Raw genomic sequence first — 13,062 nt, 5'->3', positions numbered from 1 at the left:
CATCAAAACCTTCTTTGCCCCAGAAACCTCATTTTGTTTATATTATCTACCTTGAAGTCCCGCTAAAATAATTTTGCTTTTATTAGCTGCTGCTGGTTTTCCCCTGCTCTTTGTATTTCTCCTACATTGACCAATAATGTGATCTGAACTCCAGCAGTGCCACACATTCCCTTTTCTGGTATGTGTTCTGCCTTTTTATAGAAAAAAAAAACTCAAAACAAAGAGCCCAGTATAAAAAATGAGCCCTGAATTCTAAGAGTACTTTCAGGACAAAAAGTTAATCGCACTAGTAATCACTTAAAAATAAAAAGGCAATGAAATCTATTCCTGATGAATATATGAAAGATAAGTAGATTTATACTTCCTACAAAGAAATTAGTTACAAAATTACAAATTTATTTGTTTAATTTACAATAAATTGCAAACATTTCTTCTCAGCATGCAGCTCTAAAGTTGGTCAAAACTTGATCTTAGCCCTTCTGGTATTTGGTAAATACATTAAAAATGGTAACATAGTAAATAAATTAAAAATGTATTTACCAAATACCAACATATATTTAAAGGTATTCCAAGTAAGTTCAATACAATACTGATTAATTAATGTGCCGAATTATATAAATTTATTAAATCAAATAAATGAAATCATTACATTTCTTAAGCGAAAATGTCAGGCAAGATTCAATGATGAGAGAGAAGAGGCTGTTGCTATCCTCCCAGATCCATCAGCAGAGAGGCTGAAGGTGTGATCAGGTCCTGCAGACAGTTAACTTTGTTCTTCAGTGATTTCAAAAGTTTACTTACATATTTATAGCTGATCATTTGCTGGGCTGGGCATGTCAAGTGCTCAAGGTGCTCAAGGATTCACTTTCACTCCTCTTGTCTTGCAGATACCACTCATGCTGGAGATAGAGTCATGTTTACAGAACTGACTTCAAACATGGTTGAAAAGTTGTTGGAAGTACAGCATGTTTTAACAAATACATACCCAAAGGCAGCTTTTTATAGCAGAAACAATTTTTTTTCTTTTCTTCCCCTCCCTATTTTCCACTCTTCCCCCCACCCCTGTCTTCCTCTGGGAACAGCATCTGGCTATGAATGTTCTTTTCCTCATTTCTTTTCTGGTCTTAGTCTGAAAACTGCATCCCTATTAGAAGGCAGGACTAACTTGAACCATGTTAAATCAGCTGAGATCATACCATTTTATCTCCAATGGAGGTAAAACTGTAGTGAATGAGAAATTCTAGCCCCTACTTTCTTTCCTGTAACATCATTATATTGTTTTGTTTTCATACATAATACAACAGAACTTGCTTTTGATTATTGATCCTGCCCCTCTACTCTGCTCTCGTGAGACCTCACTTGGAGTATTGTGTGCAGTTCTGGTGTCCTCAACATAAAAAGGACATGGAACTGTTGGAACAAGTCCAGGGGAGGGCCACGAGGATGATCGGGGGACTGGAGCACCTCCTGTATGAAGACAGGCTGAGAAAGTTGGGGCTGTTCAGCCTGCTTGGAGACCTCATAGCAGCCTTCCAATATCTGAAGGGGGCCTATAGGGATTCTGGGGAGGGACTTTTTGTTAGGGATAGGACAAGGGGTAACGGGTTAAAACTTAAACAGGGGAAGTTTAGATTGGATATAAGGAAGAAATTCTTTTCTGTAAGGGTGGTGAGGCACTGGAATGGGTTGCCCAGGGAGTTTGTGAATGCTCCATGTCTGGCAGTGTTCAAGTCCAGGTTGGACAGAGCCTTGGGTGATATGGTTTAGTGTGAGGTGTCCCTGCCCATGCAGGGGGGTTGGAACTAGATGATCTTCAGGTCCTTTCCAACCCTAACTGTCTTATGATTCTATGTATTCCCAGTAGGCATACACACATAGAGCACATGTATACATAAAATATACATACCTGTATACATAGCCAGCTGCACAATTCACAGATGCACAGAACAGGCACATAAACACAGGCAGCACCAACAGCCTCCCCTGAGGCTGAGCAGGATAGAGGTCCACAAATGATAATACATACATATGTATACACATAGATACTGTGCATAAGAGCCCTCGAGGCTGTAGCCCCACTGCAGTTGCTGGTACAGGCCATCTCATGTGCACACACAAATCTGGACCGGACTCCCTGGGTCCTAGGAGCCAACCCCACCATGGTGTCATAGTTAGAGACCCACTCACATCCTGGGTCCCAGGTCACATCACCTGCTCACCAGCTCATCCATCTTGCTCTTTTCTAGCACTCACACCCCTGCACATGCTCCAGACAAACAAACTGACTAGCTCACTGTGTACATGTGGACAGGACTTTTTATCCCCTTACCCCTCTATTTTCCTACACTTGTTCCTCTGCCGATCACCTAAATCCCTCCCTTTCCCCACCTCTTCTTTGCTGCTAAACATCCCATAATAAGACCTGTGCAATCCCAAAATGCTCTTCCGCTGCATGCTGGAATGTGTCCACCACAATGAAGCAGCAGTCCTCTTCAGTCCAAGCATTCATCTATCTTGGTGCCCTGACGCTGGGGCTGAGGCTTTCCTGGGACAGCGCCAGGAAGTGCCAGGACAGTGTTTCCCTTCCTCTCTGTCCTTAATTTGGGTTCCTGCTTCCTTTGTACCTCTGTGCTCCTCTGGGCTTGTGGAGCAGGGCCTTTGATGGTCTGGTGGTTCCTGAGATGTCCTGGAAGCAGCTACGGCAGGGCGTTATTTGGGCTCCCCAAGCTGCCATTGTCTCTTTGTGCTCCTCTGTGGGTGCACAGGCGAGCTTTTACCACGTAACCTAACAAAAGCCAGCATTCAGCCAGGAGCAGCATGCTTATAAAATATAAACAGTTTTATTAAGTATAAATAAAATATAAACAAGTTTAGTCTAGAAGTACATTAGGTTGTATTTTTTTTTCTGCTCTGCTTGAAGTATATTCACTGGCCTGCAGACACAACTAAATCATTTTATACCATGTCAGCTGGATATTAGCTAAATTTATGCCGTAAGGCATAATAAAACTCTAAAAAGCCAGCTCCTGCATTGGCCCTAGAGGAAAAAAGGCACAGCAGCCACTGAATTCTCTTCTTCCTGTGTCTGCAAGCTGAAAGATTTTTAGATAAATTTTGGGTATAAACTTCTAACTAGCATTTTTTTCATGTCCTATGACATGACATTATCCGCTACCATTAATTATTTGCGATAAAACGCATTTTGATTAATAGCATACATACTGACTTATATCATCTTCTAATAGTTTTTTTTTAATGTCCAAATAAGTAATTTTTCAATATTGCATCTGCTTGCCAAATTAGCATCACCCCTTTCTTGTGGCCCAGAAGTGTAGCAGTTGTTGAAAGAGCATTGGGTTTTCCTGTTTGCCATGAGAATTTACCATATCGGTGTACCATGTTGCTATCACTTATACTCCCTTGCGCTGGAAATCCTGAATTGCACCTCATTTTTTCCCAGGAAAGGGTTCTCTCTCTGCATCCTTTGGCTTCTGTTACAGAAACAGCACAAAGCAAGATGTGACACAAAGCGAAAATGCAGAATATTAGGAAAGAGAATTGTTTCATGCTTTTCACAAAAGGTGCCAGTTCTTAAAAGTGAGCTGAGATTTTACATCTGTCTGACTGGAAATTTGCATCTATCTGATGACTTCTTGGTTTGATCTTGGATTGTTATGTCTGAAAAATTGAGTAATATTTGGTGATAGCCTGGTAAAGGGTTACTTGTGATGGAGCTTCTGCAAGGAAAGATTAGGATCTGGAAAAGATTTTGAGATGTGGGGATTCAGAGAGGGGCTGTTAAAATGGTTTCTTCAAAAAACTAGGAAACAGAGACTATGTGAGATAGGGCTTGGTGCTCTATTGCAAAGGGAAAGAGAAAAGACAGGTGGAAATAAAGCATCAACCAGAGGAACTAAGAAGAAGCTCTGGGGAGAGCTCTCCTTGCAGAGTGGAGGGAAATGAGTGAAGAAATGACCAGGAACAAGATCCATCCTTCAGCACAACCAAGCCAAGTGGATTAGCAAATCTGGGAAAAAGAGTTTGGGCCACCCTGTGTTGGAGGCAAACTGGGATATTACATTAAATAGCAGGCACTTGAAGTATTTAAAACCAGCTGTTATGAATTTGCAGCTGTAGGAAGGAAAGTTAATTTCCTCAGAAATCTTGACAATGAAATTGCTGTCACCATTGTTTCTCTTTGGCTTTTATATCACTTCCTGTTTTGGGGTTTATTTTGCAACTGTAAACTTTTTTCAGTATAACTTCACCACCCCTGAACAGCCAGTTATTCCAATTCTCATGTGTAAACATGAGATATTTTAATGACCCAGCAGCTTAATCTTAGCAGCACTTAGAATCACATTTGTCATTTCAACAAACTCAAACCATTTTTTTTTAATGTGACACTGCTTGTTTGAGAGAACTTTTTCTGTTTGTCTCTGATCCTCCCACCCTCACCCTTCTGCTTTTGTAACTACTTACTTTCCTGGTTCCCATCACCCTAGGGCTACAGAGCCATTACTTAAGCAGTAACACTGAGAAACAAAATACTGTAATCTGAAGCGAACTGGCAAAACCTAGAGAGGCTACTGAGTGTCAGAGATCTATATTTAGGTTTTGAAAGTGGCAGTTGGTAAGATTTATAAGTCTTGTTGTTTTGGATCAAGTGTCATATCTGTACAAAAAATATCTGCTTGGCTCAGCAACTGCAGTAAAATGTCTGATTAGTGCTGTTCTTGGCAAAAGTCTTCAGGTGGATGTCATGTGAATGTTGTAGGATCATAGAATAGTTAGTGTTGGAAAGGACCTTAAGATCATCTAGTTCCAACCCCCCTCCCATGTCAATGTGTCAGCTTCAGTGTCAGAGCAAAAAGGGGTCCTTTCAGCGTGAGATTCATCTGGTGTTTCTGCTTCTTCCAAGGCATGAGATCATGTTAGACATGTTTCACCTGAGTCTTTACCTTTTCTATCACTGGAAGGGCTGCTAGTACCTGTTTCTTATGTCTGCTACTTTTGACACATTTTATTTTGGAGGAGGATCAAAATAGGAGTAATCTGTGAACTGGGTATCACTGGGCTTGTTCCAGATAATTTATATAGTGCTTAAATACTTTAGCAACTGGATTTTCAGATCACCTGAGTTCGCTTGCAATTAAATTTTCTATAAGCTTAGAAAAAACACTGTACATTTCAAGTATAAACTTTGCTGATATAATACATTCCTGTAGCCACACTAAAAAATGCTTCTGTCTGATAACACATTGACTAATGGTTTGCTGATAATTTTGCTGAGTAACTTTATTACAAAGCCACTGATATTTTGCCATGGGAGGGCAATTTAGGCTAAATGCACATCAATGTGCACTGATTAAACATCAAATACATGTGTTTTTTTTCTGAATAAAACTAGATGTTGGTTCCAAATCACTAGCAGGATAAATTAATTTGTATTGCAACCCATGTGCATTGCACAAATATAATTTGGTTAAATTTTCTGCAAGTATAAAAATCATAAGAACGTCTGCATCTCAATTACATACATCAGAATGCCCACTAAATACAGTGAACTTCAATCAGTCTTAGGTATGTAGCTTTGAAAGTAGGAGGTGCACAAAACTGCATAATCCTTAAAAGCATTGAAGACTGAAAAAATCACAAGCTTAAGAATCTATTGTGTCAAGTCCCTAACTCACACTCTTCTTCCTGGTCAGTATGTTCCTGTTCATAATGGCAAATTATCAAAATCCACTTGTCAAAGCCTCTCCTCTCATCCTGTAGAAAAGCTCTGCCATGTACATAGACAACTTTCCAAGGCTGTTGGCTGTGTTTCCAAGGTGGCACATACTTCCACTGAAATTAAGAGTTGTCTGAAGCATCAGTACACTTCAGGTTATCAAGAAGAGTTCAAAAAGTTTTCCTGGTGTCTAATGTGAGCTCACAAACTTCAGACTGTGGCCACAAAACTTTGTTAAATTGTCTGTCTCTACTAAGAGTTTTGTTCCTTTGTTCCTTAATCTCTGTCACAGCCTTTCAGATGGGCTGCTACTATCTCAGCCCTTAACGATGGCCTAAACTAAAGAAGCTGAGCTCTCTCTCTCTTGGTCCTCATTAGCTATGTGTTCTCATCCCTAGTAGTCTTCATGGCCTTCTGCTGAACCCTCTTCAGTTCTCCCACATCCTTGGAGGGGCCCCAAGACTGTCCCAAGTAGAGAGAGAGAATACCTTCCTCAGCCTGCTGGCCTTGGACCAATAGGTGGTTTATATTATTTGTAGTGAGAATTCTTTGATGGCTCATATGCTGCTTGACATCAGCTGTAACCCCACAGAGCTGCCATTCAGCGAGGGCAGAGGAGGATTTGTTCCCAGGCACAGAACATTGAGATTCTTGTTGAGCTTTGTGAGGTGCCTATTGGCCCAGAATTCATTATTAATTTGACTTACTTATGTTATTAGATCAAGCCATTTGTTAAATTTTCATGCTGCTTGGATCAAACCCCTATTATATGCAGATGAAAAATTAGTCACTGGACTGGACTATGAAAAGCCAATGTGAGTTTAGGTTGTGCGATTTTTGGTAGAATTTAGCTTGAAAGTATCAGCATGCTATTTCAAAATTACATATGTGTTCTTCTATCAAGTTTTGTGTGTTTATGGAACATTTAGATTTTCAGTCAAAATAGAAGTGCATGCAAAAAGAGAAAATACTATCAGTTAAAAATAATGAAATCAATGGACATGAACATAGATCTAAAATGAAGCAGAGTGAAAACTGACAGCAGATAAAGCATGGGATGAAGAACCTGTCATGCAAAAGCACATAAATATATTGTAAATTGCCAAAGCTCTTAATACAGCTTTATCCATCATACACTGTTTGTTATACAGCCAAAAGTCTGAGTTTTGAGTTTGTTTCTCCATTCTCTTTTCACATTTCATTTCACTATTTCTCCTTTTTTGTCTTTTGTGGTTTGTCTTTTGTCTAAAAAGGGTGTTGATTAGGTGATAAAGAAGAATCCACTCACTGCAGTATACTTAGGGATATTGCAAAAAAGGCAGCTTAGACAGCATGAAGCTTGTAAATAATTTACAGGTTTGCAGTGGTTTGTAAGACCATGTGCTGGAGGTGTAATCTCCCAGCAGTAGAATTGCAAGCAAGAAAGATCAAAAGGCAGAATCATATTTATTATTCTCTGTCTCGTCTTTCTGTCAGTTTGCATTTTTTTTAAAGGAGGGAGCACTGGACTCAGGAAAAAGAGTTCAGAATGAAATTTCCCTCCTTTTTATTCTCCAGAAGTAAAATATAATGCATCATTAATGCAATTTTAAAAGACTGTCAAACAGAAATTTTCTGTAACAGATTATATACAGCTGGAGGAAAAAAGAATATACAAAATGGTTTAAATAAGGCTCACATTTTTCTTTCAAACAATTTAATTATTTTCCTCTCTTTTATATAAGTTTAATGAAAGGTTAGAAAGATTTTTTTTCATTATAGTGGGTAGAATGGACAAAGTCAGCAATAACTTGACATAAAGCCATGGAGCATACTTTACAATTACAGTATTAAATCTCTTTCATGGAACTAGAGAAATCTCCTGATAAACACAGTAAAGCCAGGTTTATGAGTCACGAAAAGAGCAGTTTTGGAGGTAAATGATGCTGTCTCTCTCTATATATATATTTAGACTTAAATTATTTAAGAGCAGGAGTGTTCACTGCCTTGTAGTCTCAGAGGAAAGATCCAAGTTAAAGAAAGATTTTAACTGATATTTCTGATAAGAATTGGCCAGCATCACATATTTTTAATGAATGTCCTTAAGATACCATTACTACAGACTTCCAAGAATGGAAAAGATATGGTGTTAGTGGCAATGATTTCATAAAGAGCAGAGGAAAATACAGAGGGTCAACCTAGGGAAATTCAAGAGGTCATTCCTGCCTCTACTTAATACATAATTCTGTGAAAGAAGGTTGCCTTTTCAAGCAACGCTTCTTTCAAACAGTGACAGAAAAAAGTATTACCTTTAAATGAGGTATGTATATCATGTATTTCTCTAAAATTAGGCTGCTAACTCATTTTGAACTAACAAAGAATAAATCAGACAATTTTTTCCAGAGTACCCTTAATTCTCCTCTAGTATCACAACATTTAAATGCAGTCGGGAAATAGAACTCTGATTCTTCACAGCTTCAGACTAAGGACTGGCACAGCTGGAGTTGGTGGCATTTCTCGTAAAAAAGGGAATTGTACTCTATGCAAAATGAGCATATTTTGAATAACTTTCTCATCCAAGGAAAAGGTAGAAAAATTGCTGTACACGTTAATAAGCCACAGAGTTAGATGAATGTAGGAGCACATTTTGTCATTCATTATTTGTTAAGCTTCACAATTAAAAAGAAAAAAAAAGAAAGAAAAAAACAGGAAATTCTTAATTGTAGACATTCAAATATATAGAGGGACTTTGTTTTGGTTTTCTTTTTTAGTTCACTCAAAATGTGCCTAGCTTTTTGTCTGAAAAGATACTGCATATGGAACAGAAAGGAGCCACAGCAGTTTTTTTCTAGATTTTAAAATACTGCATTGTTCTTTCACACTCCCACCCATCTTGGGGAGAAGGCTGCCCCTTATTCTTCCTGGGGCAAGTCTGGGAATGATGTAGACTATGTTCTGATGTGTGCTTGGGATTTATGAAATACTTTTGTCAAATTTTCTACATTGCATAACATTTTATCAGTGAGTACCTGAACACTTCTCTGATGTTTTCTTTATTGTGCTTCAAATACAAGTAAAACCACTGCTCTTTTGCGCGTACTTATATAACACCAGAAGGCTTCACATAAAAGGACAAGCTAGTAAACTTGCTGGGGACCACAAAGACGGTATCCTATCTGACTACAGTCTTTTGGGGAAGTAGAGAGAGATGTTTTAGAATGTCCTCACAACCAAATACCGCCTCACCTAAGGGATTGCTCCTTCCCTGATGAAGGGTAGAGATGCTAGATTAATTTTCCTGTTCCTCCCATTCCCTGAAGGCTTTGGTTTGAAAGGCAGTGTGGCCCAGCAGTCAGTATATACCTTGTCTTACAGAGGCCTGTGCTGTAAGTCTAATCAGTGACAGGCTCTGTGGCCAGGAACAAATTTTATACGTCTGTCTCTATGACATCTGTTTTACATCTGTACTGATCAAACAGAATTGTTTCCTACTCCATGCTTGCATGTGCTTAGTTATGGTGGAGAGCTGATTTTGGCTGAGGATAAGTGACATAAATCAAAATAATCATAGATTTACAGATCTGATATGCATTTTTCAGGCAGTGCATTCATCTCTCAGCAAGATTACACTGTTTGTTTCTTAGCAGAAGCTGTCATAACTAGGAATATCTCAGTGTTCCTTATTTGAGCTAATAGAAATATCATCTGCTCTCACAGGAAAATCCGTTGTTACACTGGTAAAAGATCTTACACTGTTCTTTAACTTCATTTAAAGCTATTTCCTTTCTCTAGTTTAGGACTAGGAGTAAATAAATTTGAGCCATCACTCCACATAGCTTAGAAATAGACAAAAATAAATATATAAATCTTAGTACTTAATTTGTCTTTTTTTTATTTACCTTTGTTTCTAGAAATACTTTCCTTTTAAAGAGCTTGAGAGGCTTTTTTCACACTCTGTGTTAAAGGAATAAATACAAAAGGGAATTAAGTGCATTGCCCAAAGCCATCTGCTCAGTCTGACAAATTCAAGTCTAGAAGCTGTCTGTCTGGCCTTTGATGTTTATGTGCGACTTAGTAAACAAAATAATATTCCTTCTGCTTTTCCTACCTCTTTACATAAGTAATTTTTTTAAACTCACTGGTCTAATCCTCTTTTCTTCCACTTTACTTCCTTTTTCTTTGTAATAACTCTGTTCTGACACTTCATGCTTATTCTTTATTACATATTGCAGCTTATGAAAAATATATAAAGAGGCAGAAGTATCTGCAAGGTTTGAATAGAATTTTCTGTTGTAGGGTCTTTTGAATTCATTGAATATAACTGTTCTAGTATAATATGACTGCATGATCTATCAGTAATACCTAACTGCAAATGCAGTTTACATTCCTGCTTGGTTTCCATACCACACAAATGCTGCTGGCAGCTGCAGGAGCAACCACCCATGTCCCACGGTGACACCAATAGTTCCATCCACTGCAGCAGAGTGGTTGCTGCTCACATCTAACTCAGGTCTCAACACTGAAGTTGAGTTATATGGCACAGAAGAAATATTTGTTCCATGGGAACTCTTTAGGAAGATGCTTCAAAGTGATAAACATTTAATGCATTATTATTCGGTTGAGAGTGCAAAATCAGACATGTTAAACCCCCAGTTACATTCATGTTCTGTAGCGTCTCATGAACACATAATTTGACTGGGCCAGATTGGATGCTATTCAGTTCTCGTCTTTCACTTTTTTTCAGGAATGCCCCAGTGGTGTTGTCAATGAAGAAACCTTCAAAGATATTTACTCTCAGTTCTTTCCACAGGGAGGTGAGTGCATGTAATTAGTACTACAGTGAACAAAGAGCTTTGTTTGTTAGTTCCTAAGTCTGACAAAAGACCCATTGCTCAACTTGACACGATTGTTGTCTCAAGCTCTAGCTGAACTCAAGGGATAATTTCCTGATGGATGGACACATTTTAAAGTATATATTTCTGAATGGAATGCAGTGATACCTACAAGAAGTCAGTCTTCTATTATGAAGTTACTAGCTGTGTTTGGGTACCTTTGAAAGCCAGGTTTCTCCAAGTAGATTATTTCTTTTTAAACTTTCTACACAGCCTTCCTCATTCTGTTTTATTCCACAAAATCTTTCACAGTAGGAATGAAAACTGTAGAAGGCACTACAGGTACCCTCTAATATTAATGGCAGAACCCCTTTGACTTCTATGTGGTTTCTTTACTTATATAAGGGCTTTTTTTTTTTTTTTGCTAACCTGAATTTCAGTTAATCAGCTTCTAGGAGTTCCATTACTTTCTTTTTCTTTAGTACCTTTTAGTGCAATGAAGGTAATACAAAAATGTGTAACACTTTTTTTTTGTCCGGAACCTTGGATTTTCTTTCAATTTGAATTGTTTTCCTCTCTTCCATTTCTCTTGCTTTTGTCATTCAATACTCCTTCTTCATATTCTCCTACAGCACTTCAATGCTGCCTGTTCATCTTCTCCCACAGCTCTTGAGATTTTCATGTTTCCCTGGGACTGTTCATACCTCTTTCTGTTCATTTGTATTTTAAAAACCCACACACTTAATTGGTATGAACAAAACATGTACCAATTAGTTTTATTTTGAATGAAGACTTAGAAGATAAAGAGTAGCATTCAGTATGGATTACCATCACTGAAATCCTTACTAAGTAGGCACACTCAATAGGGAAGAACAAAAGGCTAGAAGAGTTGACCTGCCTACTGATTATTTCTGTATCTAAGCTTTTAAACCAAGCTAACAATTACAGCTTCTGATATTATATTTTTTAGTTACCCTGGCTAATGAAAATAATTCTTTGCATGTGACTACACCTTTACTACACTTTAATAATATTTCCTATTGTAACATTCGGAATTGTTTATGAGCAAAGAGAAGGCACATCTTTTCTAAAAGTAGAGCTAAAATGTATTGTGAGAATAAATGCAATCTTAAAAGCCTAATCTTCTAGTCTAGACCTAATTGTTACAGAAAGAATATTAATGTAATTGAAATTGATATATACTCAATTCTTAGTTTCTACCCCTTTTTCTGGTGCTAATGCTCACCCTTCCACTGCTGCTCTGGGCCTTTAGGGCAGTGGCATCATGTGGAGGAGAAGGTGGGGACTGCAGTGGACTGTCGGCATTTGGAGTCCTTCTGCAGGAGGAATACGATGTTCACGTTGGTGCTTTCAGCTTCCTCACAGGATTCACCTGGGGTCATTTCTACATGCTTGCTGACGTGTTTTTAAGCCTTTATATTTCTCCATTTGTTTGCAGCTCCACATTACACTCAAGTCTGACTATAGGTGGTGATTTTTACATGTGTTAGATACTATTTCTTTGCATTGCTACCCCTAAAACCAGTTTTGTTCATCTCCATACCCACATTTCTTTAACTGACTGAGTTGTCTGTAGCTGTGGGGCTCCTAGTGCCAGTCTTTGTCCTGAGCCCTCTCATCACACACCTGCTCTCCTCTGTGCTAAATCCCATCCCTCAGCTGCTTAAGGTCTGTGTTGGTGTGTGGGGCAAAAAGTTCTTCACTGCATCATTATGTTAGTCATGAATGCCTGCTTCTACATAGAATAACTGCCTATTACTGTTACATGTGTAAAGCTGTAGTTGCACCACAGAACTAAAATCAATGAGACTAAGAAACCCAATCAATTTGAGAGATTGTTGTCACAGCTAACCCACAGGAAACATGGCTGCAAGCTGACGAGCCTCTGTCCTGGGACAAGCACCTTATAAAGCTTGTGGCTTCTTAATAGCAGTGACAATACATGGTTACACAGTTCATTGGAGTTTCAGCAGTGACATTACTCTCTTTGCAACAAGGGAGCTACACTTTCCTAAAAATAAAATGGAAAAGGGAAAAATAAAAACCTGTTTCTTCTTGCTTCATTTAACTTCAGTAAAATACAATGAAAAATTAGATTTTTAGCAGGGTAGAAAAGTACCAAATACAGATAATTCACTCATCAATAATAGTATGCTGTTCTGCACTCATAATAGCATTTTTAGCTTTTATAATAAAGCGTTTTCAGAGATCTCAATGAAGAGTACTGGGAAGTGACAATCAAAAGTTGTCCCCTTCTCCTCCCCCTCCTCCATGGCCTCCACACAAGGGCATGCATCCCTAGTGGTACATAGAGACAGCACAAACAAATGTGAAAACCTAATGTAGTTTTACTCAAAATTTCAGGAAAAATATTCAGTGCAAACAGCAGAAGAGCTGAGTCTTCTTGGAAGAATAACAGCTCACATCAGTAATCCTTTAATTTCTGTGCACCCATGAAGATTGGATCTGTTTTGTGTAGGTTTTATGCTGTTTTGT

General features: G+C 38.4%; 1 protein-coding gene across 9 annotated transcripts in view; it reads left to right on the top strand.

The window, feature by feature from the left end:
• KCNIP4 (potassium voltage-gated channel interacting protein 4) overlaps window positions 1-13,062 on the top strand; it is a 438,015-nt gene that overhangs the window by 402,922 nt on the left and 22,031 nt on the right. For all 9 annotated transcript variants that reach the window (XM_061470250.1, XM_061470193.1, XM_061470212.1 and 6 more), the window contains one exon: window positions 10,458-10,527. In XM_061470250.1, coding sequence (XP_061326234.1) covers window positions 10,458-10,527 — 70 coding nt within the window. The remainder of the gene's footprint in view (window positions 1-10,457; window positions 10,528-13,062) is intronic.

Source organism: Pezoporus flaviventris, unplaced genomic scaffold, assembly GCF_033815535.1.
Source record: "Pezoporus flaviventris isolate CSIRO_AGI_PZ_B2104156 unplaced genomic scaffold, CSIRO_AGI_Pfla_v1 ptg000002l, whole genome shotgun sequence".
NCBI lineage: Eukaryota > Metazoa > Chordata > Aves > Psittaciformes > Psittacidae > Pezoporus > Pezoporus flaviventris.
Note: the sequence above shows the minus strand (reverse complement) of the source record. Positions and strands in the feature narration are given on the sequence as shown.